This window comes from Eurypyga helias, unplaced genomic scaffold, assembly GCF_000690775.1.
Source record: "Eurypyga helias isolate BGI_N326 unplaced genomic scaffold, ASM69077v1 scaffold7041, whole genome shotgun sequence".
Lineage (NCBI taxonomy): Eukaryota > Metazoa > Chordata > Aves > Eurypygiformes > Eurypygidae > Eurypyga > Eurypyga helias.
The window spans coordinates 1-20,232 of record NW_010231405.1 but is presented as its reverse complement, the minus strand read 5'-3'; the positions used below and the strand labels follow the sequence as shown (position 1 = coordinate 20,232).

The 20,232-nt window shown below is 39.7% G+C and overlaps 1 protein-coding gene across 1 annotated transcript in view; it reads left to right on the top strand.

Annotated features, from left to right (window-relative positions):
• Positions 1 to 2,069, top strand: part of PLSCR5 (phospholipid scramblase family, member 5) — a 13,276-nt gene extending 11,207 nt beyond the window's left edge. Inside the window, exons 6-7 of the mRNA XM_010161058.1 lie at positions 922 to 1,083; positions 2,031 to 2,069. Coding sequence (XP_010159360.1) covers positions 922 to 1,083; positions 2,031 to 2,069 — 201 coding nt within the window. The remainder of the gene's footprint in view (positions 1 to 921; positions 1,084 to 2,030) is intronic.
• Positions 2,070 to 20,232: the final 18,163 nt, after the last annotated feature.

The following is a 20,232-nucleotide window of genomic DNA, read 5'->3' as shown; positions in this document are numbered from 1 at the left end:
TCCTGACTTCTACACTCAGATTCCTACAGATGTTTTCTGGACAGGAATAACAATTCCTTCAAGGAAATAAAATTGTTGCTAAGTGAAGTCTTGGTCCTCTGCAGTCAACGAACATTCAGCCATTGATTTTGATAGGCTCAGGCTTTCATCCCGCATGCATTCACTGGTACCTGGCACATCGTGACCTAAAGCCTGTGACATTAAATCCACTGTTTCCATTGCTCTCAGGCTGAGAAACATGGGCACGATTTTTGTCCAATATGTCTACATCCATTTGACAACACTTATCAAGAGAAATATAATTCTGAGGAGCCATTTAGATATTTAAGAGATGAGGGGGAGAATGGCAGATGCTCAAAGAAACCCTGGACAGAGTTTTCTGATGTGAACAGTGGGCTTTGCCTTAATTAAGGATTCATAAAAAAGCTTCTGTGTTGATCAACTTGATAGCTAAATCAGAAGACTTCAGTGGGCACTGTTTGAAATTTCAATATACTGTGAGGAGCATGGAGATGACTATAAAATTGAGAACATTATCTGTCAGTTGTGGGGGACAGTGGTCCACAGTAATGGTAGTGCTGTGGCTTGGAGCATACCAGAAACAGGAGAGAGAAAAAAAAACAAAGCAAACCATGGTGAAAGAGCAGCAAAAGTGGTATAAATTTTCACAATTGCTTTCCTTCACTTTTCTGTCAGGTCTAAAGATGCTGCTGTTTCCAAATGTAAGGCCCTTTCTTGTGTGTGACTCCTAAGGGCAAACCTGACACTAACAGAGCATCTCAGTGATAAGAATAAAAGGAAAACCTGACAACTGTAGCATACTCTGTGTGTCAGGGCGCAGTCATTAATTCCGTGGAGAGATAATCAGTGTGTATTTGATTTACTTTCATTTAGTTGTATTCCTATTTTTCATTTGTGCAGGTAAAAGCTCTCAATGAAATGTCAACAATTGGCAAAATTTCCAAGTACTGGTCTGGATTTGTAAACAATGTCTTTACCAACACAGCCAACTTCGGGATACAGGTTCCTGTAGATCTTGATGTGAGAATCAAGGCAGTAATGATTGGTGCTTGTTTCCTCATTGTAAGTGTGCAAATCCAAGAGATAGACCTGTAGAGGTGGGCAGAGCAGGACCAAAGGGACCTTTGCTATCAACTGTGACCCCACAAATACATAAGTGCAGTGAAAAGTCAAACCTGCTACCTAAAAGATAGCAGTTACCTGAAAACCTTTTAATTTTTATGGCAGTTTTTGGGTTGTTTTTATCTGCTGAGCATCTTTGGGTTTCTAAACGTTTTTGTTTAATAAACTGTTTAAATAGTATTCCACATGTAATTCAGTATCTTGCTAGGCAGGATCAAATATCAGCATACATGGCAAACCTACCAAACTCCCCCAAACCTGTTGCATTCAAATGGGTGTGTAAGTTAAACCAAAAGTTATGTTAGTTTGAATGGTAATTTCAAACACTGAGTGCCACTTCAATACTTCTGTCGAGTGTTGCATGTAAGATCCTCTGGTCTTAGGAAATATGAAATTTCCTACAAAAATTCCCTTGTGAAGAAATTTGTAAGAGAAGAATTATATGAAAAGGAGAATACTTACCCACTAGGGTTAAGGTTGAAGTTAAGATGCATATTTTCTAGAATTACAAATTCGTGTTTGATGTGTACATTTTTTGCCCACACTCTGTTAATGTTAACATGCAGTGGTTTCAAAATCATCTGATATTTACATCAGAGAATATGAAACAAAAGGACAAAGCTACTTAAATTATCCACTTGAAACTGTTTGCTTTAAAATAGCAACAACAATTCAGATATTTTTCATTTATTAGGTTAGAAATGTAACTCTCATGACATTTAACATTTTCAGATTGTATCCTCCAAAACTCTTGTTGCTCAGAGGTAGAGTAATAGACAAAGGTTGACTAACCTAATTTATGTAAAAAAGGCCCACAAGTAAGATTTTTGATAGTAATTGTTGCATTTTTGCACCTTCCTTAACATTCATGGTGTGCTTGTTTGTAGGACTTAATGTTCTTTGAAAACTCTTTGGATGGATTATAACAAGATGACAGAAACAATAAAATATGCAGAATGTCTTTCAGTAAGTAAAAATGAAAATAAATTGATCTTCTTGCTTTGAAGACTTATACATTGGATACTTTCTAATTCTTTTTCATTTTCTTCCAGAAATCCCTTGAGCTTTGGACATGATTTTGAACTGCACAAATCCTTGTTCCTTATAGGAAAAGAAAGGGAGCTAATGATGATGTTTATTAAAATATGTCTCGTGTAAATAATGATTTCCCACTTACATTTTATGTGCATTGTAGCTAAACACATACTTTTCACACAGAGCACTGTTGCTTTGGAACAGTGCTATTCTTTTCTTTCTCTTTTGATGTTCCTGCATGGGAAATCATGAAAGATTATATGAAGGCTTGCAGCATCAGTGATGAAATGTTATGTTTAGAGAAGTCTTTGATGTTTTGCAAGTGCTGGTACCAGTTACTAACCACAGGAAGGGGTGTTCTGGGGGTTTTGCTTTTTCATAATTTTAGAAGTAATTTTCTGATTTGTTATTTAATTAATAGTAACAAACTGAGACTGAATGTAACAAATATAAAGACATCACCCGATGGGAACTTCAAGATCTTATCTGTTTCAGTGAGTTGAAAGAAGGGAAATGATGTTTGCTAGTAAATTAATTTTGTGGTAAAGATTTATTTAATGTGTGGCAGTCAGAAATCAGGCTTCCAGTACTAGACTTGGGAAGAGGTAAGCTCTGTCCAGAAAATCTGGTCTTCCATTGCTTTTATGGAATGCAGGCATTAGAGTTTGAGAGATGATGCTCTATGTGCTAGAGGCACACAAATCACTTCACATTTGAACAGTCTAGTGTTAAAGTTTCTTGCTCCCATTCATTCAAGACTTTCCTTAAAATGTTTGTTCCTCTTAATAGTATCTCTCGGTTGATACCTTTTCATTCAGCCTTGCCTGAGGCCTCCCTAGAATAGAATTGTTCTTTTCCTTTGGCAAACTCAGGTATTTTCGATGATAGTATTCTGCATTTGGAGTCTATGCTATTTTAGGCAGCAGTTTTACAGAGCTGTTCATTCCTGCAGTCACGCCTCATCATACTGTTCCCAAACATTCCCACCAACAGGCTTTTACTAACACAAGCTTCCTTTGTAGGAACAACCATGATATATATTGCAAGACACAGACAGAAAAATTTTTGTTGCAAACTATTTGCTGTATGGACTTGTTCATATCTCTCTCAAAAAAAATCCACTGAGTCCTCAAGAAGCAAACTGGTATCATACAATATTGTTGGTAAAAACAAATGCTGTCATAGTCACCGGTCAAGTTTCCAAGGAGAAAATTGCACAAATCACTGTGAATGATGGATATTTTTTTTTTTTTTTTTAGCATGAACTAGTAATTCAATTCTTGCAAATAACCAACACATCAACGGAAAGGAGAGGAGATAATGAATAATTCATAAAAATGAAAAAGAGCTAAATTTATCAGGTGATTAATTCTCAACAAATATTTAGACTAATTTTAAATTAATGTTCATGGATATGAATTCAAACACAGTGAAGCCAGGAAGTTGCAACTAATGTTCCCTTAGTGAAATTAACTCAGGAATGCTTATAGATTTAAACAGTATGTTTTAGATTATATACCACGCTTAGATATTTATACAGATTTACATATGTCTTAAAAATAATTGTGGTTAACAAGCTCTGACAATCATCATTATCTGTTAACCATTTCATTACTGGCTCTCGCTGTGACTCTTGGCAGTGCAATCAGACTGCAGTCTGCAGAAGGTATGAATTCACAGGGAACCATTGCTGTCACCTTTCCCCGGAGGAAACACCCTGCACAGTAGCTGTGAGCTTCGTGGGCAAGAAGCTCCCTCGTGTGGAAATTTATAGCTTTGCAGAAGAATACAGATAGCTGATGCCACCGCCATTCTCAGTACTTTCACACTGGTGTCATTCTATTAAATTCAGTCCTTTCACTCCTGACTTACTGTAATGCAGACTGAGAAAGAGAGACAGATTTTAATATTAATTTATCTCTTTAAATCCCTTTTCCATCTTAGACAAAAGTGACTGTTATTGTAGCCAACAGCCTTGGGTCTCACGCAAAGCCCCGCTCTTGCAGTGTTGTCGGGTTGCGTGACTGAACGCCTGGCCGAATGCGGTGCTGGGTGAGACCAGCCCCTGCTATCTGCCACTCTTCCTCTGCCCTTCCCGGCCTCCTTATGACCCTTAACAAGCCAAAGACATCTTTGAAGCAAATGTGTCCAACCGCCATTGAAGTCAGTACAAAATAGGGTTTTATTTAACTGCAGACCTGCATTTGGCTTTGAGTGTCACCTATATACCTTGTAGGTAAGAAATATATACATTTTTTTTTTTATATCTTGCAACCAGATGATGGTACTGTATTTCTTACACTTAGTGACTTTGTTGCTGTTTAGTGTTAGTACAACTTTTTTTTTTTAAGTGTAATGCTTGCGTATGTGTATGAGTATGTTTGAATGTCTCTGTTTACACCCAGCAGCAGCTTTTGGGACATACAGGAACAGGTTCTGTCCCTGGATAACACAAAGCACTGGGGCTGGGACACCTCTTGCTGACTAGAACTTGCTCAGCAGCCTGCATGAGCTTGATCCCACCCTTCTACATCCTGGTAGAAATTCAGTGCCAATGCCAGCACCTTTTTTCAACTGAAAGCTTCTTCATCTAGACCACAGCTGCCATGCGAGGGCAGGTATTTATTCTCAGCAAAGATGATGAGTTCTGCAGGATATTACTAAAGAAAAGCTAATGTATACTAAGATTTTAAAAACCTGCAGCTCTAATTAGTAAGTCTTTCTTATTAATAGCAATGTGTTTCATGTTATGGGGACTACGTATGCTCTTTACAAATCTCACCTTTCACAGTTTCACATGGGCTAGAAGTGGCTCTCCAAAAGAGAATTTGGTATTCCCCAAAGGTGGACAGATATTTGCTGAAGCATATCCATGTCCTGTACATCTTCTAGAAACAAACATGATTGTTCTAATTTAACAGAAATGTTTCTTAATCCAGCCAAGCAAATAGTTTCATGATCACTAGCCAAACCATAAAACTGTAGTACATAATTCTTGTGTTCAGTAGATGGCAGCAACAGTTCATTATTACAATATTTAGTTTTTCATATTGTAAGCTGTACTCATGATGCTGACTGAAGATCAGCACATCTTTAATTGATTTCTATGCTTAACTGGACAATTTTATTTTCTTTGTCTGATATTAAACTTTTGTCACGTGACTCTAGTGTGCTGGTTTTGGATGGGATAGAGTCAATTTTCTTTATAGTAGCTAATATGTGGTGATGTTTTGGATTTGTGCTGAAAATAGTGTTGATAATACAGGGATATTTTAGTTACTGCTGAGCATAGTCAAGGTTTTTTCTGCTTCTCACACCACCACACCAGTGAGTAGGTTGGGGGTGCACAAGAAGTTGTGAGGGACCACAGCCAAGACAGATATTCCATACCATATGATGTCAATCTCAGCATATAAAGCTGGGGGAAGATGAAGGAAGGGGGGGATGTTCAGAGTGATGGCGTTTGTTTTCCCAAGAAAACATGACATTTGATGGAGCCCTGCTGGCCTGGACATGGCTGAGCACCTGCCTGCCAGTGGGAAGCAGTGAATGAACTCCTTGTTTTGTTTTGCTTTGTTTGTGCATGTGGCTTTTGCTTTACCTATTACACTGCCTGAATCTCAACCAAGGAGTTTCCTCACTTTTGCTGTTCTCATTCTCTCCCACATCCTGCTGCAGGGGGTGTGGATGAGCGGATGTCTGGTGATTAGTTGCTGGTTGGGGTTAAACGATGACACTGGGTTATCTTTACTGCCTGCAACTTACAGGTCAATTATTGGTGACTGGTATTTTATGAGATCTGGTGGATGTATGGGCAGAATGCAGTATACCACAAAATGAACTCTTCTAGTCTGCCCAAAACCTATTTTTTTTGCACCTGGAGCATCTCTCCAGCTTCCACAGGTGGACACAAGAGAAACCTCCGCCCCAGGACATTCCCTACCTTCTGTAGCGCTGTGTCTAAAGGAGATTCCTTTGCGGTGGGGTCCCAAGAAATGTGGAAGGTTTCTATGGGTAAAACAACTTTCTCATCATGTCATATCATTGTGGTCCATCATTATGTGCTGGCCTGGGGCAGAGGGATGGAAACCGCCTCTTGTGCCACAAACACAGATGACACCACTACCTGAGAAAGAGCTGGTTTGTCCATTGGAAGGTCAACCATGTTTTGTAAGAGTGGCAATACAGCATCTCTGTCAGTCCTGAGATCTTTTGGTCATGTAATAATTTGGTGGATGCAAAAGTACTTCTCTTTGTAGACTTCGATGTGCATATTGAAAAAATCCAAACTACAAAATTTTCTGTTGGAGTTGTCTAAATGGTATCTGTTTGGAAAAAAAAAAAAATGCAGTTTCCTCCTCCTGACTCTCTTAGTTGTATTGATTTCTTTTCAATCAGAATGGTATGTTCTGTGTTAGAATGATACATACGAGTTGAATTCAAAGATCAACTTTAGGTTTTTAAATGCGCTTTTTTCTGCCTTAAAAACAACTCCCTGAAGGTCAAAAGAGACTTTAGTTCCTTAGGGAAAATCACCCCATATCCTGTCAAAGGAGATTTGATTTTCTGGTATCCTAGATGTTTTTTCTAAACTTCATCCCTCTTCGGAATAGCTTCCTTAATGCCACATTGCTATTGAAGTACTCCAGTTTATTAATGATTTGTCAGCATTTTATTATTTCACCTCTCCAAAATGAAGTCAACAAAACAATTTTTAAGAAACTAGTATCTACTTTTCGGAGTAAGACAGCCCAGGCCAGACACAATATCTACCTTCTGTACTTGTTAGTATTAGCTTACAAAAGCCGACTAAGCTTTTACAAAAGACAGGACAGGACAGAGACTGACTGATGTGTACTTGCCCCCAAAGTGTGTTCACACCTTTATCCCACACAACACTGAAATCCTGCTGCAGTGAAAAGGAGACCTGCAGGTGACCTCCCAGTGCTGTCTCCTAGATAAATTAATCTCAATTTACAATTCAGTTTTGTTCTCCAGTCGCTTTTTGCAAAAACAATGCAGAGACTTCTTACCTCTTTTCTCACTTTCATTTTCTTCTGAAGCACATCCCAGGTTTAATCCTCAATTAACTATGTAATAAAAAATATTGACGAGATCTCCTGAGTTCTCACGTAAAATCATAATTGGGAGGGAAGTCCCCCACTTACTTGAGTGACCTCATAAACTCTGGTTGCTTTTTATCTGAAGAAGGAGTACTTTCCAGTAAATGTTGATAGATTAAGCTTGGCAAGCAATAGAATAAAACAGTGTTACGAAAAAATGCAGGAGAGAACCGAGAGCCATGAGATGGGTGGTGGGATGACAGAACCTCACAGACATCCCAGGGCTGGGCACCTTCTCCTCCGGTACTTACGGGGAAAGTTGCAGTTTGAGTATGCGAGGCTGGAAAACAGGGAAACACACACCAGACATTTGCCATCTTTAGGTTTCTATAGGTCAGCCATGGTATATCTAATAATGTCTTTATTCTGGCAACTGGGTGAGTATTGAGGCAAAATTCTTCCAGTTAATCATTTCAACAGGACTTGTTGGCTTCATGTGCTTTTCCACTTCAATATATTAATTTGAGGGACTTTTTTTACTCCGTGCCAACAACATCGGGTAAGTGCTCTATTTACATTACTAATTTTTCTGTATTTAAAAAAAACCCCAACATAAAACCCTACAAGCTACTGTTGGCAGCCACTGCTGTCTCTAGACATTTCTACCTAGAAATGACCCTGGGCACTTTGTTGTTGTTGTTGTTGTTGTTTTAGATGAGCACACTTACAGAAAGAAAATGTCACAGTGCATGTGTCAAGGTCCAGTATTGGTTTATTAGTCTTTTCTTAGTCATTTATGGGTTGCTTGCTGAAACTTTGGGAATTTTTGGACAAGGCCAATGAAAACTTATTCTGTCCATATGTTATCTCTACACCCATGAAGAATTATATTTTTCCATCAGGAATCATGTTGGGCAGCTGTCTTTAATAATAGTGCTGCTACATACCAGCTGGCACTGAAATAAGAAATGCAGTCTGGGACCAAACTAAGGGTCACTACTAGAAATATCTTGTATGCTTCACATGTTCTAGGATTCAAATGAAAGTTTTGAACATTTTTTAAAATTAATTCTGAGTTTCAAGAAGAACTCAGAATGTCAAAATACTGTTTATTTAACCCCCAAATCCTATTTGTTTTGCAAATTTAGGGGAGATATGTTGGCTACTACATAGGATAGTTTGCTGAGTGCAGAGGACAGGAGTGAAAAAGATTATTTTAAAAAATATATTATTTATTTTAGCTTTTCTCCTATCTCTAGTTTCATGTAGCTCTAGATTAAGTCTCTGAGCAATTGGGAACTAAGAAAGAGCTACAAGCAATGGTCTCTCTCTCCTTCAGCATTGAGAAACACCAGGGCAGCAACACCACACCTGAACTGTAAGTTTTCCTTGAAAATAATGCTAGGGTTAGACAAGTCCTTACTGTTTGTGATTCAAGGGAATTTATTTTAAATGTCAGTGTTTATATCAAGAACAGTCAGAATTTGGAACAGTTTTCATTCAATAACTATTAGATTCTGAAATATTTTCACTTAACTGAGCCTACCATATGAAAGTAGCATCACACCAATGCTCTGAAAATGCAACAGTGCAGATAAAAACAGCGTTAGTGGAAGCCAGGAGAAGCAGGTTATTACTTAAATTAACAATTTAGTAAATAAATTAATTAAATTATTCCCTATCAGGAACAGTTTTATTTCTGCCTTTATTGCTGCAGACTATCAACAGCCTGATATAAAATGATGAAATCTAATACAAAATTACATAAAACTGAAACCCCAACAAGAATTGGTTGTGTGAAATGTATCTCGTCCTTGAGAAAGTGTTGTGACCATTGTCTGGGCAAAGTCAATACAGTGCAGCAGTTTGATTCTTTTCCTCATGGAGCCTAATAGAAAATTCAAGAGATTTTTTTTCCTTTCAGTGATCTGCATTTGTGATCTCCTTCATTTGACTGGACTCCCAAATGGTATTCATCACTGTGATACCAGACCAGTATTCAGAATGTTAAAAACACATGCAACGTGAAGTGAGCAAAGCTTGAACGAGTGTGTTTTCTTCCTGCTTTGCTGAATAACTGCAGGCAGTGCATGAGGAAATAACCTGAAAGTTTCAGGGCAGTAAGGTAAGGACAAGCAACACAAAAGCTAGGGCTTGGGAGGACAGTGGAGAGAAATGCCCGTGTAAACAGACGGGGTGTGTCATTGGGAAAGGCTTTGTTTAGTAAGAGGGGAGAAACACTGACTGTTATGTTGACATTAAAGATGCCTGCAAGCAGGACATCATAAATAAAAAGTGTGTTTGTAATCCAGAAGAACATTTGTAAACTAAAAATGCTTGCTTGTAGCTGCAGTGGTTCTAAGCAGTGGGACTAGGCATTTTGTCTTGATTTTTGCTTTTTTTCAACAGAAAAACTAATCTCCTACAATGGATATATGCATGTGACTTCCATATGCACCCCAGCTGGGGGACTGTTATCACAGAGAGGTGTGGTTATATGGCTGGGGAGGTGAAGAAAAAAGCATATGTGTAACCTGACTTCAGACTAACCTGTTTGTGTAAGTAATCCCATAAAATCATTTGTCTCAAATCTTTGTCTTCCGCTCAGTCCTCCTTTGGCAGCACCCAGTTTGGCAGGTTTCAGGCAACAGGGTGTTGTAGCTGAAGTGTCACCATCCTGGGTAAGGCCATTGTCCATGATTTCAGGGTAAGGGTAAACGATTGTGAAACTTGAGAGGAGGAAGGCTCTGACCAAGAGGAATCTCTGCAAAACCACAGGGTCACTTGAGCTGAAGGAAAGAGCGAGGGTGTCATGGGAACAAAACGAGCAGGGGGCAGAGGACGACACAAAGAGAATAAACTATTTCTATCAGAAGTAAATGAATGCTTTCAACTAGCTGTGAAATCTAATATGCTCTTTATAAATATGTGCTCAGTGCAAAAAGTATGATGGAACTTCATTTCAAAATAAACAGCTGCTTGATGAAGTCACGGTTACCTTACCACTGCTGATCTGTTCAAGCTGTAATGTTTTCTTATCTTGTTCTTCAGGAATACCAGTGATAGAAGATGGTTAAGAAGGAAAATTGTTTTAAGAAAATCTACAGAGATGCAAAATGCATCACACAGCACTGATGTGCATATATATCTATTACTACAAATATGTGGTAGCTTTTGTGGTAAATTTTTTACTCTAAATCACTTAACTGTAAAAAACTAAAATAGAAGGAGATAGATCATAGCAGATGAAGTAAAAAAGAAACAAAACCCTGTACAAAAGAGATCAGACTCCTCTCTTCTCCCATGCTGTCCTTGAAAATGAATTTTGTAAAAGCTTTATTCAGTCTGTTGTTTATAAGGCAACATCATTTCAACTGCAGTCTTGGTTAGGGTTAGAGGCGTTTAGAGTTCCAACATTACAGTGAAACATTAAAACCATAGGTCTTCATTCAAAGCCTGATGAAATACAGGTTAGCCTTTCAATCACGTCATTAAGGCCTTCTGTCAGTTGAGTCCAGAGTAATTGTACGCAGCTCTACCAACAAGTACTTTATACTACTAACTTGGAGAAAATAACTGGTGAATTGTGTAAAGTTTTTCTAGTTCTAAAGCCACAGAAAATATTGATTAATGCTAAGTAAGGCAGAAATCACATGCTTTGCAATTCTGGGAAAGATCATTGAAAGAGAACCATATAGAGTAATTGTAAATACCAGTGTAAAAGATGTTTTTACCTCAGTTTTGGAGACCTGCCTAAGGAGCATATGTGTTCCAGAAACCTGCAGAGCCTACCCACAGAGACTTGCAGGCCAACTCATCCCATCCAACTTGCAGAAACTGCAAGTCCAGGGGGTTCGACCTCCCTTTTTGAGCAGGAGAGAGTGGCCGTTTCCTTGGATCAGGGGGCCACGGAACACTAAACCTCCTCCTGCAGCAGTGCATCTTGGCAGGGCTGGCTCCCGGCGTGCCTCTGGCAGTCCGGTCCCCTCCAGGAGCACATCACAGACCTGCCACAGCTGGAACAGAAACTGCAGTCTTTGGCCAGGAGGTTCTACCAGGACTGTCCTTGCGCAGGCAGGGTGGCTGTATCCTGCTTTTGCCCTGCAGGTAGTGAGAGGTGGTTAAGGGGAGAGGAGAGGGCATCTGCTTGGTCAGTAGCAACCAGCAGCTCAATTACATTAAGCAATTCAATCAAGGATTGGATGGCAAATACAATTTATAATAGTATGTGATAGAGCATCTAGTTTCATCCTCCAAGCTTGATTTAAGAAATAATAGGACTAAATGTGACTCTCCTGAAAGCTATGCTCAGGAATACTAAGGAATGGTCCCAGCCTCAGCGTGAGGTTGCTGCTTTGATGAGCAATTTCTTGGTGTGTATTTACTCCACATCCAAGGTAATACATATGAGATCAGGGAATTAACGATACCTGACATGGGTGATTAGGTCTTAATAGTAAATAGGGTTTATGTCTGAAGTAAATCTCCATTTTCCTATGTTTTCCCATTCCCAACTTCCAAACCTCCCCAAATCCCTAAGCTTTTTGTGTGAGAAGCAGTGCCTGGTGCTGTTTTCCTTTGATTCTCATTCTTAATTGATCTGTAAATTCCCCTCACAAACTCTTGCAGCTATAGTGGCCCTTCTACCTTTACAATTTCTTAATTATCTTCTTAATTAATGAAATCATCAATGTCGCCAGTATGTTTCATTCAGATGAGTCTGTTATGAAATACAGTAACTTGAACTTTATCAGTTTTAATAACATTCTGTTCTTAGCCTGATTATGTGTTTAGGTATTGCATACTCATCCTCAGGTTGATAAAATGAGTGTATATCACAGCAAAATCTGAAACAACCCCATTTACAGCTTTTCCTTTATCAGCAGCTCCCTGACAAACCTTGAGTGCCTAACCAAGAATAGTAAAGTGAAAGGGTGTTATTTTTTCATAACAGTGAATTCAAAACCAATGCTGGTATCCAAAAGTATAAAATACTGTGAACAAAAGCAGATGTGAGCCTGGGTGCTGTCAGATGGTCTTTACTGTGCTTGGACAAAGGTGAGGCTGGGAAGTGAGGCCTCTGGTGGACAAGCAAAGGGAGTGGAAGGGACTCCTCCCCTCAAGCCAAAGATACCCCGTTCACCCATGGCAATGGGCTGCTCCTTACTGGCTCTTTTATTTTATGTACCTTTTGAAAGGGGAGTTTTCAATTCACGGCCCTGGGTGTCCTAACATAACTGCTCTATGTGATTCCAATTTTGTAGCAGTGCAGCAACATCAGCTCTAGAGGAATTCGGCCAGTGAATCCCACCCACGCACATTCCTCGCTTGTCCAGGAAACTGGAGGGAGGGGAGTGTTCGAGGAGTACTAACACTTCATGGTTGCTGTATGATCTGATGTTGCCTGCAACAGCGCTTAACTCAAATAACTTGGCTTTGCAAAAAACTTAAAAAAAACCCAACAAGCAAACCAATCAATCCAAACAAACAGCTCCCTGCCCACAGACCAAACACAGTTAATCTAAGCAGCCTGCAGATCCAGAGCCCGGGCTTTGACGCACAGAGCCACTTGTCTGCAGGATGTTGCATGTGGAATTGGTCTGATCTGCCTTTCCTGGTGTATTGTTATGCTGGTTTTGGCTGGGATGGAGTCAATTTTCTTCATAGTAGCTAGTATGGCATTGTGTTTTGGATTTGTGCTGGAAACAGTGTTGACAATACAGAGATGTTTCGTTACTGCTCAGCAGTGCTGACACAGAGTCAAGGTCTTTTTTCTGCTCCTCATATCACCCCACCAGTGAGTGGGCTGGGGGTGCACAAGGAATTCAGCAGGGGACACAGATGGGACAGCCAACCCCAACTGACCAAAGGGATATTCCAGAATATGTGACATCATGCTTAGCGTATGAAACTGGGGGAACAAGAGGGAAAGGAGGGGGGGGATGACATTGGGAGAGATGGCATCTGTTTTCCCAAGTAACCAGCAAGTGTGATGTAGCCCTGCTTTCCTGGACATGGCTGAGCACCTGCCTGCTGACAGGAAGCAGTGAATGAATTCCTTGTTTTGCTTTGCTTGTGTGCGCATCTTTTGCTTTACCTCTCACACTGTGTTTATCTTAACTGGTGAGTTTTCTCGCTTTTGCTGTTCTGATTCTCTCCCTGTCCTGCTGCGGAGGAGGGAGCAAGTGAGCAGCTGTGTGGTGCTTAGCTGCCGGCTGGGGTTAAACCCAGGACTATTGTATAAATTAAGATGATATTAATTATGCTTTTTAGAAAAAAATAACATACCTATGAAAATGTTGCCTATAAATACCTATTTCCTGTATCAGTATCCCTTTAGCAGAAAACAGGATTTACACAAGCTGCATTTTAAACTCTTGCTATCACAGCTAATCCTAAATTCTGTAAACTGTAATGGCCTATTTCTTTATGTCTAGTTGTTCTTTTCCTCCCTATATTCTGGTTTCCAACTCTAAAGCAGCTTATGCTGGTTCATCTGCAGTGCTGACATTTTAAAATGGATCTGACTGGCAGCAGTAAAACTTTATTTGGCCTCCTTCTCAGCCTAAGAAAGAAATTGTTTTGGCACAAAAACATTTAGTAACAAAATCAAAAACATTGTATTGTTTCTATTGTTGTTTAATTGTTGTTTTCCCCTTGTGTTCAAGTATCTTGAGGAAAGACTGATGATGATGGTTGACAGTTCACTGTGGGAGTTGCTTTTCCTGTTTAAATGATGATCACAATCGGTAGTGACAGCCTGAGGAGATATGTTGCTGGTCAGTATATGTAAAAATGTAAGGATTACTGCTCTGTGGGGTTTGGAACTTCTAACTGTACAATCCTGCTATCTGGATGCTGAATTAACAAAGAAAGTACAATACTAAAACAATTTCCACACAGTTTCCCTCTCAGAGGAGAACCTAAAACTCATTTGTTAGACTGCAGGCTTGATGACTGACTTGACATTGTTAAATGAAATCAAATAAGCTAACAGCCCTGTTACCACAGTTACAAATCTTTAATACAGAGATAATATGTTAGCTGCCTCTTCTGGGTTCATGAATACATTTTTTATTATCTTAGTGAAGGCCTAATTACTGAACCAAAAAGAGAGCTACACTGGGACGCAGGAGATGTCAGATGCTTGTCAGCTGTTAGCACACACTGGAACTATTTGCCCCAATTCCACATCAACGAAATAATAATAGTGACAATTTATCTACTTCTTAAAATGTTTGGATTTAAACTGCCCTTTACTTCATGTACATCTTGTCTGACACACTGGTGGTGGTCTCCTATTGGACTCCTCATGTTTTATCAAAACATGGATCTTGCCTATTGGACCATTTCATTATTTGCCTACCTGCTTTCAACACCACTACTAGTTTGGATACAAGTAATATAAATGCAAGGAGGAAAATAATTTATTCATTATGCATAAGATTCCTCAAATGTGAATAACGGGGTGAGGGGACTACAGTTAGCCTTTTAAAACCCAAACTCTCCAGCAACTTCTCAGTATTGTGAAAATCCGGTCATTTAAAAGTGTATTATGTGTGACTGTAATTTGTGTGGTCTTTGCCAGCAAAAGCTGTACAGTGCAGAGCAGACACTATTGCAATCTCTGGTACACTCAGGATCTACTATTCCTTCTGTATTCAGCAAAACGTCCAGTTTCACTTTTGCCCTGTCATCCCCAGGTGATAACGCTGACTCCATCCTGCCTTTTCCCTGCACCAGTTTCCATGCGGAGGGATGGAAGGAATTTACAAAGCAGATGTCCAGGTGCTGCTTGACAAGCCCTAAATCTTAGGTCAGAAACTGAAGGACCTGGACTCGGTCAGTACCTTTTCCATTCCTCTGCCTGTGCACTTCGAGTGACACCAGCCCTTCAGAGCTGTGTACAAGTGAGGGATGGGAGATGAGAAAAAAAGGGTACCCCTTGGCTAGGGGATATTAGGCCTCACATCCTCTGTCTTTTCTGTGTTTAGGGCAACAACTATTCACAGCTAATCTTGCTCTGCATCTGTCGAGCCTGCTCACTGTTCTGGGTTTGTTTTAAAGAGAACAAATGCTGGAGAAGTGAGTTTGTCTTCTGCGGGGTATGTGCACAGGCTCAAAAGGCAAACCCACTGGCAATGGTTGTTATTTCCTGTGGCATGCCAACAATGCCTTTCTTGAGCTATGCAGTTACACACAGTTGGAGATGTACAAGGGCTATTTGCTTCTCGTGTACAGCCATGAGTGGGTTTCCTCCTATCCCCATACGGCCTGAGCACTAAGGGAAATGGAGCTGTTTAGGTGATGTCAGGAAGAAAGATGACAGCTCCTTTGGTCAACACAACTCCATCCAGCAAGTCAGGTTACTGAGACCTCTGTGTCCGAAGTCAGTGGAGGAAATGATGTTATTTCTGGTGTTGGGTACCACGGCATCAGAGAAGGTGCTGGGTTGGTGGGATCATAAGCTGAAGCAGCAGAAAGTAATATTCTGAATATGCAGACCATAAGCAACATACCTAGAAAATGTTGTCAAGAATCTACAGTTATATTTATTTTCAGTTAAACATGCTAAACCTAAAGACTAAGTTACTAGGAACATGGTCCCTTTCTCACTTCTCTTGAGGCAATTCCAATTTCCCTTCCAAATTTTTAGGGGGTTTCCCTCCAGCACTGATCAAATCTGCTCACTGGGGAAAATAAAAAGGCACTGAGCATTTCAACTCACTGATCCACCAGAAAAGCACTGACCTGCAGTCTTAACACCACTGATCCTAGCTAGATAAGAAAAGAAGTGGAGAATTACTTGGTATAGCAAAGACCAATAATTTCCTTTCTATTGTATGAATCATGGCTTTTTTTTTTTCCTGCCACCACAGGTGAATAGGTTTTTTCCTACTGATAAATGCCTGAAAGGAAGAGGAAGAGATACGCTGCTATCTCTGTTCTCTTTGATAAGATGCAGATATCCTCGTGTATGAAATAACATTCATCCCTCTGCCAAAAAGCCATGTTCACTGGGCAATAAAGTTTAAATTTCTGGGAATAAGTCTGAACGGAGCTATATATAACTGTTTCATTCCTGTTAAAAAGGAGAGGTAGTATCAAATACTACCATGTATTTCTTATTTCCCAAACATGTCAACATAATTTCATACTTATTTCTTTAAAAATGTTTAAAACCTATTTCTTGATGTCTGGTGTTAATCCTCTTAGTGGACTGAATGCAGACCTGTGGAAAAATGCTAGTCAGCTTTAGATTAGATTCTTATGTACCTGAGGAAACCAGTGAAATAAAATCCCCAAATCCGTTTCGTATCCAGTGTCTAGGTGAAACTCAGTGCACAGCTAGAAAAATAGATTTATTTTGTTTTGTTTATGGAAAGTTGCATATTGAAATGGACACCTTATTTTGGGTGCTAGAAAAGAAAAGCTTCAGAGTGGGTATGCTGGTTTCAGTTGGGATAGAGTTAATTCTCTTCACAGTAGCTAGTATGAGGCTGTTTTGGATTTGTGCTGAGAAGGATGTTGATAACACACCAATGTTTTTAGTTGTTGCCAAGCAATGTTTACATTAAAATAAGGATGTTTTTGGTTCCTCATAGTGCACCTGTGTTGCCAGCTTCTTCTCTACAAGAGGCTGGGAGGGGACACAGCGAGACAGCTGACCCAAACTGACCAAGGGGACACTTCATGCCACCAGATGTCATGCTCAGTGTATAACTTGGGGGAAGTTGACTGAGGGGTCTGGCTTTTGCAGCACTCTCGAGCTCTTGCTCTGGCTCTCGCTGCTTAGGGACTGGGTGTTGGTCAGCAGGTGGTGAGTGTTTATATTATTTTTTTTCTTCTATTGTTCTTCTTTCATTACGTATTAGTAGTATCAGTATATTCATTACATATTATTAGTAGTATCATTATTAATCTATTTTCAATTATTAAACTGTTCTTATCTCAACCCATGAGTTTTCTCACCTTTTCCTTCGATTCTCTCCCCCATCCCACTGGGGGAGGCAAGACATGAGCAAGCAGCTGAAGCAGCTGTGTGGTGCTTAGTTGCTGACTGTGGTTAAACCACGACAGTGTGTAAAGCTACAAAGTGACTTATACTCATTTCTGTTTTCTTATTAAGGTTTCAAATTTAATTCCCAGTCTTGAGATTCATGCGTGCACAAATTACTGTGATCAAATTAGTCTGGTTTAGATTAAGTACAGCTTACTTTGCAGAGACACACATGGACACCAGCAGCTCCAGTATGGACTACATGACTGTACAGAGAAGGATGATGGAGGTTAGTTCACCAACACTGCAATGAGGACATGAGCCAAGTTGCCCCAAGTGCTTTCTGTCCCCAACAACTCAGTATTTGTTTGGTTTTATTCCTGTAACTATAGAGTCCACATGAATATTTTTTTTCCTGGGGTGGTGCCTTATAAGCAAGGTAAAATTTTTTCAAATATAGTTTGTTTTCCTTTCAAGGTGGACATACGTCTTGGAGTTATCACCTGTATGTAGGTGTGTAACCAGGTATACCATGGATAAAAATGAAAATCTTGCCAGAAGTATAATTAATGAAAAAAGCCTAGTGTACTTGATGTCAAAACTTAAACATTTATCATATTGCTTGAATTTTGCATAACCAAAACCTTTTGATCGGTGAGGGTGGGGTGTAATACATTCTATTCAATCATATAACATTATACACATTATATACATTATGAACATATAATGTGTGTGAATATATATAATGCATGTATTATACACATTATATTCTGAGTCTGGAGATGGAAAAAGTAAATATCATAATGAGAAAAGCTAAGTAATCTTTAGAATTTTTTTTTGCATTCTACAATGGATAAACAGTGTTCTTTCTGCCCTTCCACTGTACAGGGAAAAAAAATGCCCTGAAAGAGAAAGCATGTGTTACTTTTGGGTTGGGATCTTTCCATTGAAACAGAGTAATACATTTTATTAGAGTTTTGGTGGGTTTGGGTGTTATTTGAGTAGGTATTAGGCATGTGGATCTGTGAACAGCTTGGACTTCAGTATCAACAAGATCATAATGAGGGCTTGACTTTGCTGTGGCAGGAGCTGAAGGCCAGTCGGTCATTCCTCCTTCGCTGGCACCTTCTCTGGTGCGTGGGTCTGGGAGGCAGAGCTGGGAGAGCAGCCTGGCTGGCTACCAGGGAGGGGAGGCTGTACCCCGCATCGGTACTACTCTTTCCTGTTGGACTTTATTACAAGGTTGAATTTATGTCAATCCAGAAAAGTTGTTACAACTTCTTCAGATGTACACCAGTTTTCAAACAGCTCGTATAGCATCACGGGCCAGCTTCCTGATGATGGCAGGGAGGCTTTGTGACACACCTAGCACACCAAGCAGCTCTGTTGGCAATGCACTTTTCATGATTTCATGTGATACAACACTAATTTGGGATTGTGGTAGACCCCTGCTGTGCAGCTCATCAACACCCTCAGCAATTTGACTCTATTTTCTGCGAAGGCTGCTCTCAGCTATGCCTGTGGAAGTTCAAAACCCCGTACTCAGGGAGCAATTTGTCAAATGTTTAGCCCTCAGTGTAGCTGAGTGCAAACCTGGTCAGACTAAAGCCATGAAAACTGGGCTATTAATTTGGTAGGTTGTAAGAGATGATAGTTGCGACAGGGTTTCATACTGATTTCTAGCACCCTACCTTGGAGTGGGGTAAGGTTTCTATTTAATGTTTAGCACCACTCTTCCCTGAGGACAAAGTAATTTTGTCTTTCATGGTTACCTGTCAGGAGTTCCCTGTGGCTCTGGTATTCCTGGAGAAGCTATCAGGACTGGGGCTGGCTTTCGTACTGTATATCTCTAATTTAGGCTCTGTAACCTCTGAACATTGGATTTTTTATCTGTTACTTCAAGGTATAAAACACACGATCCAAGCTGAACTGCAGTTAATAACATACAAAAGTATTCAAAGCTGTGGGATCTGGTGAAGAAGTAACTCTGTTGTGCTCTCTGGGTGATGGGCTTATGTTTGATGCCATCTCTTGTATTTCAGAATGATGCTACCTACGATAGCCACCTTGACACTGTGATCAGTTGATGTTAAGAATTAGCTAGCTAGTCCCTAACACAGGAGCAGACTATCTTTTTCTCTTTTTGTGAAAACATCACACATTTTTTGTTTCTACTCATCTTTCACACAGGATTACCTTCTTCATAGGTAACTACGACGACTTGTCTTGAAGTACTCCTAAGCCTGAAGGAGAAAGAATGTATAATGAAAGAAAAGGATAGCGGCAGCCTAGAGATGGAAGTATCAAAAGTGTATTTTGCTACCATAGATCCATTATTTAGATCCTTTGACAGAACTGTTCTTTGCTTTGTTTTATAACTCTGCTGTCCTGAAAATAAGGCTTGCATAGCGCATCTCACTGGGTTTTGTCTGCACCTGTACACATTGTACATGTAATAATATCCAAAGGCTTCTGAAGAATGAAAGACATGATTTTCAACACTATAAACAGATGTTTAAAATATATTTTTCTTTTTTTTTTTTTAAAAAAAGCTCAGTTTATCATGTCTGTTGAATGGTCTGGGACCCAAAAATATTGAAGAAACTAGCAGGAGAATTAAGTATTATTTATAGTTTAGGAAACTATTTTGTTATTCATTGTCATGTGTTCGAAAATAATGCAATTGGTTTTATAGATTCTGAAAATGCAGATATTAAAGATATTTATAGATATTAAAACCGTATCAATATGTAATTGTAATCCATTACAGTAAAAATATAGACTACATGTAGCTGTAGAAGTTACAACTTCTACAACTGACCTTACAACTTCTTCTGAGACAGACCTTACATTTCTGGCTTTGCAAGAAAACTTCCTAGAAATACCGCATGACTTAAAATGAAGAGGCTACTTGACCTGTTCACTGCCACAGGCAGGGAGGGGGTTAACGGGGGCGGCCGCGTTCCCCGCGCGGTGCCGGCGGCAGAGCCC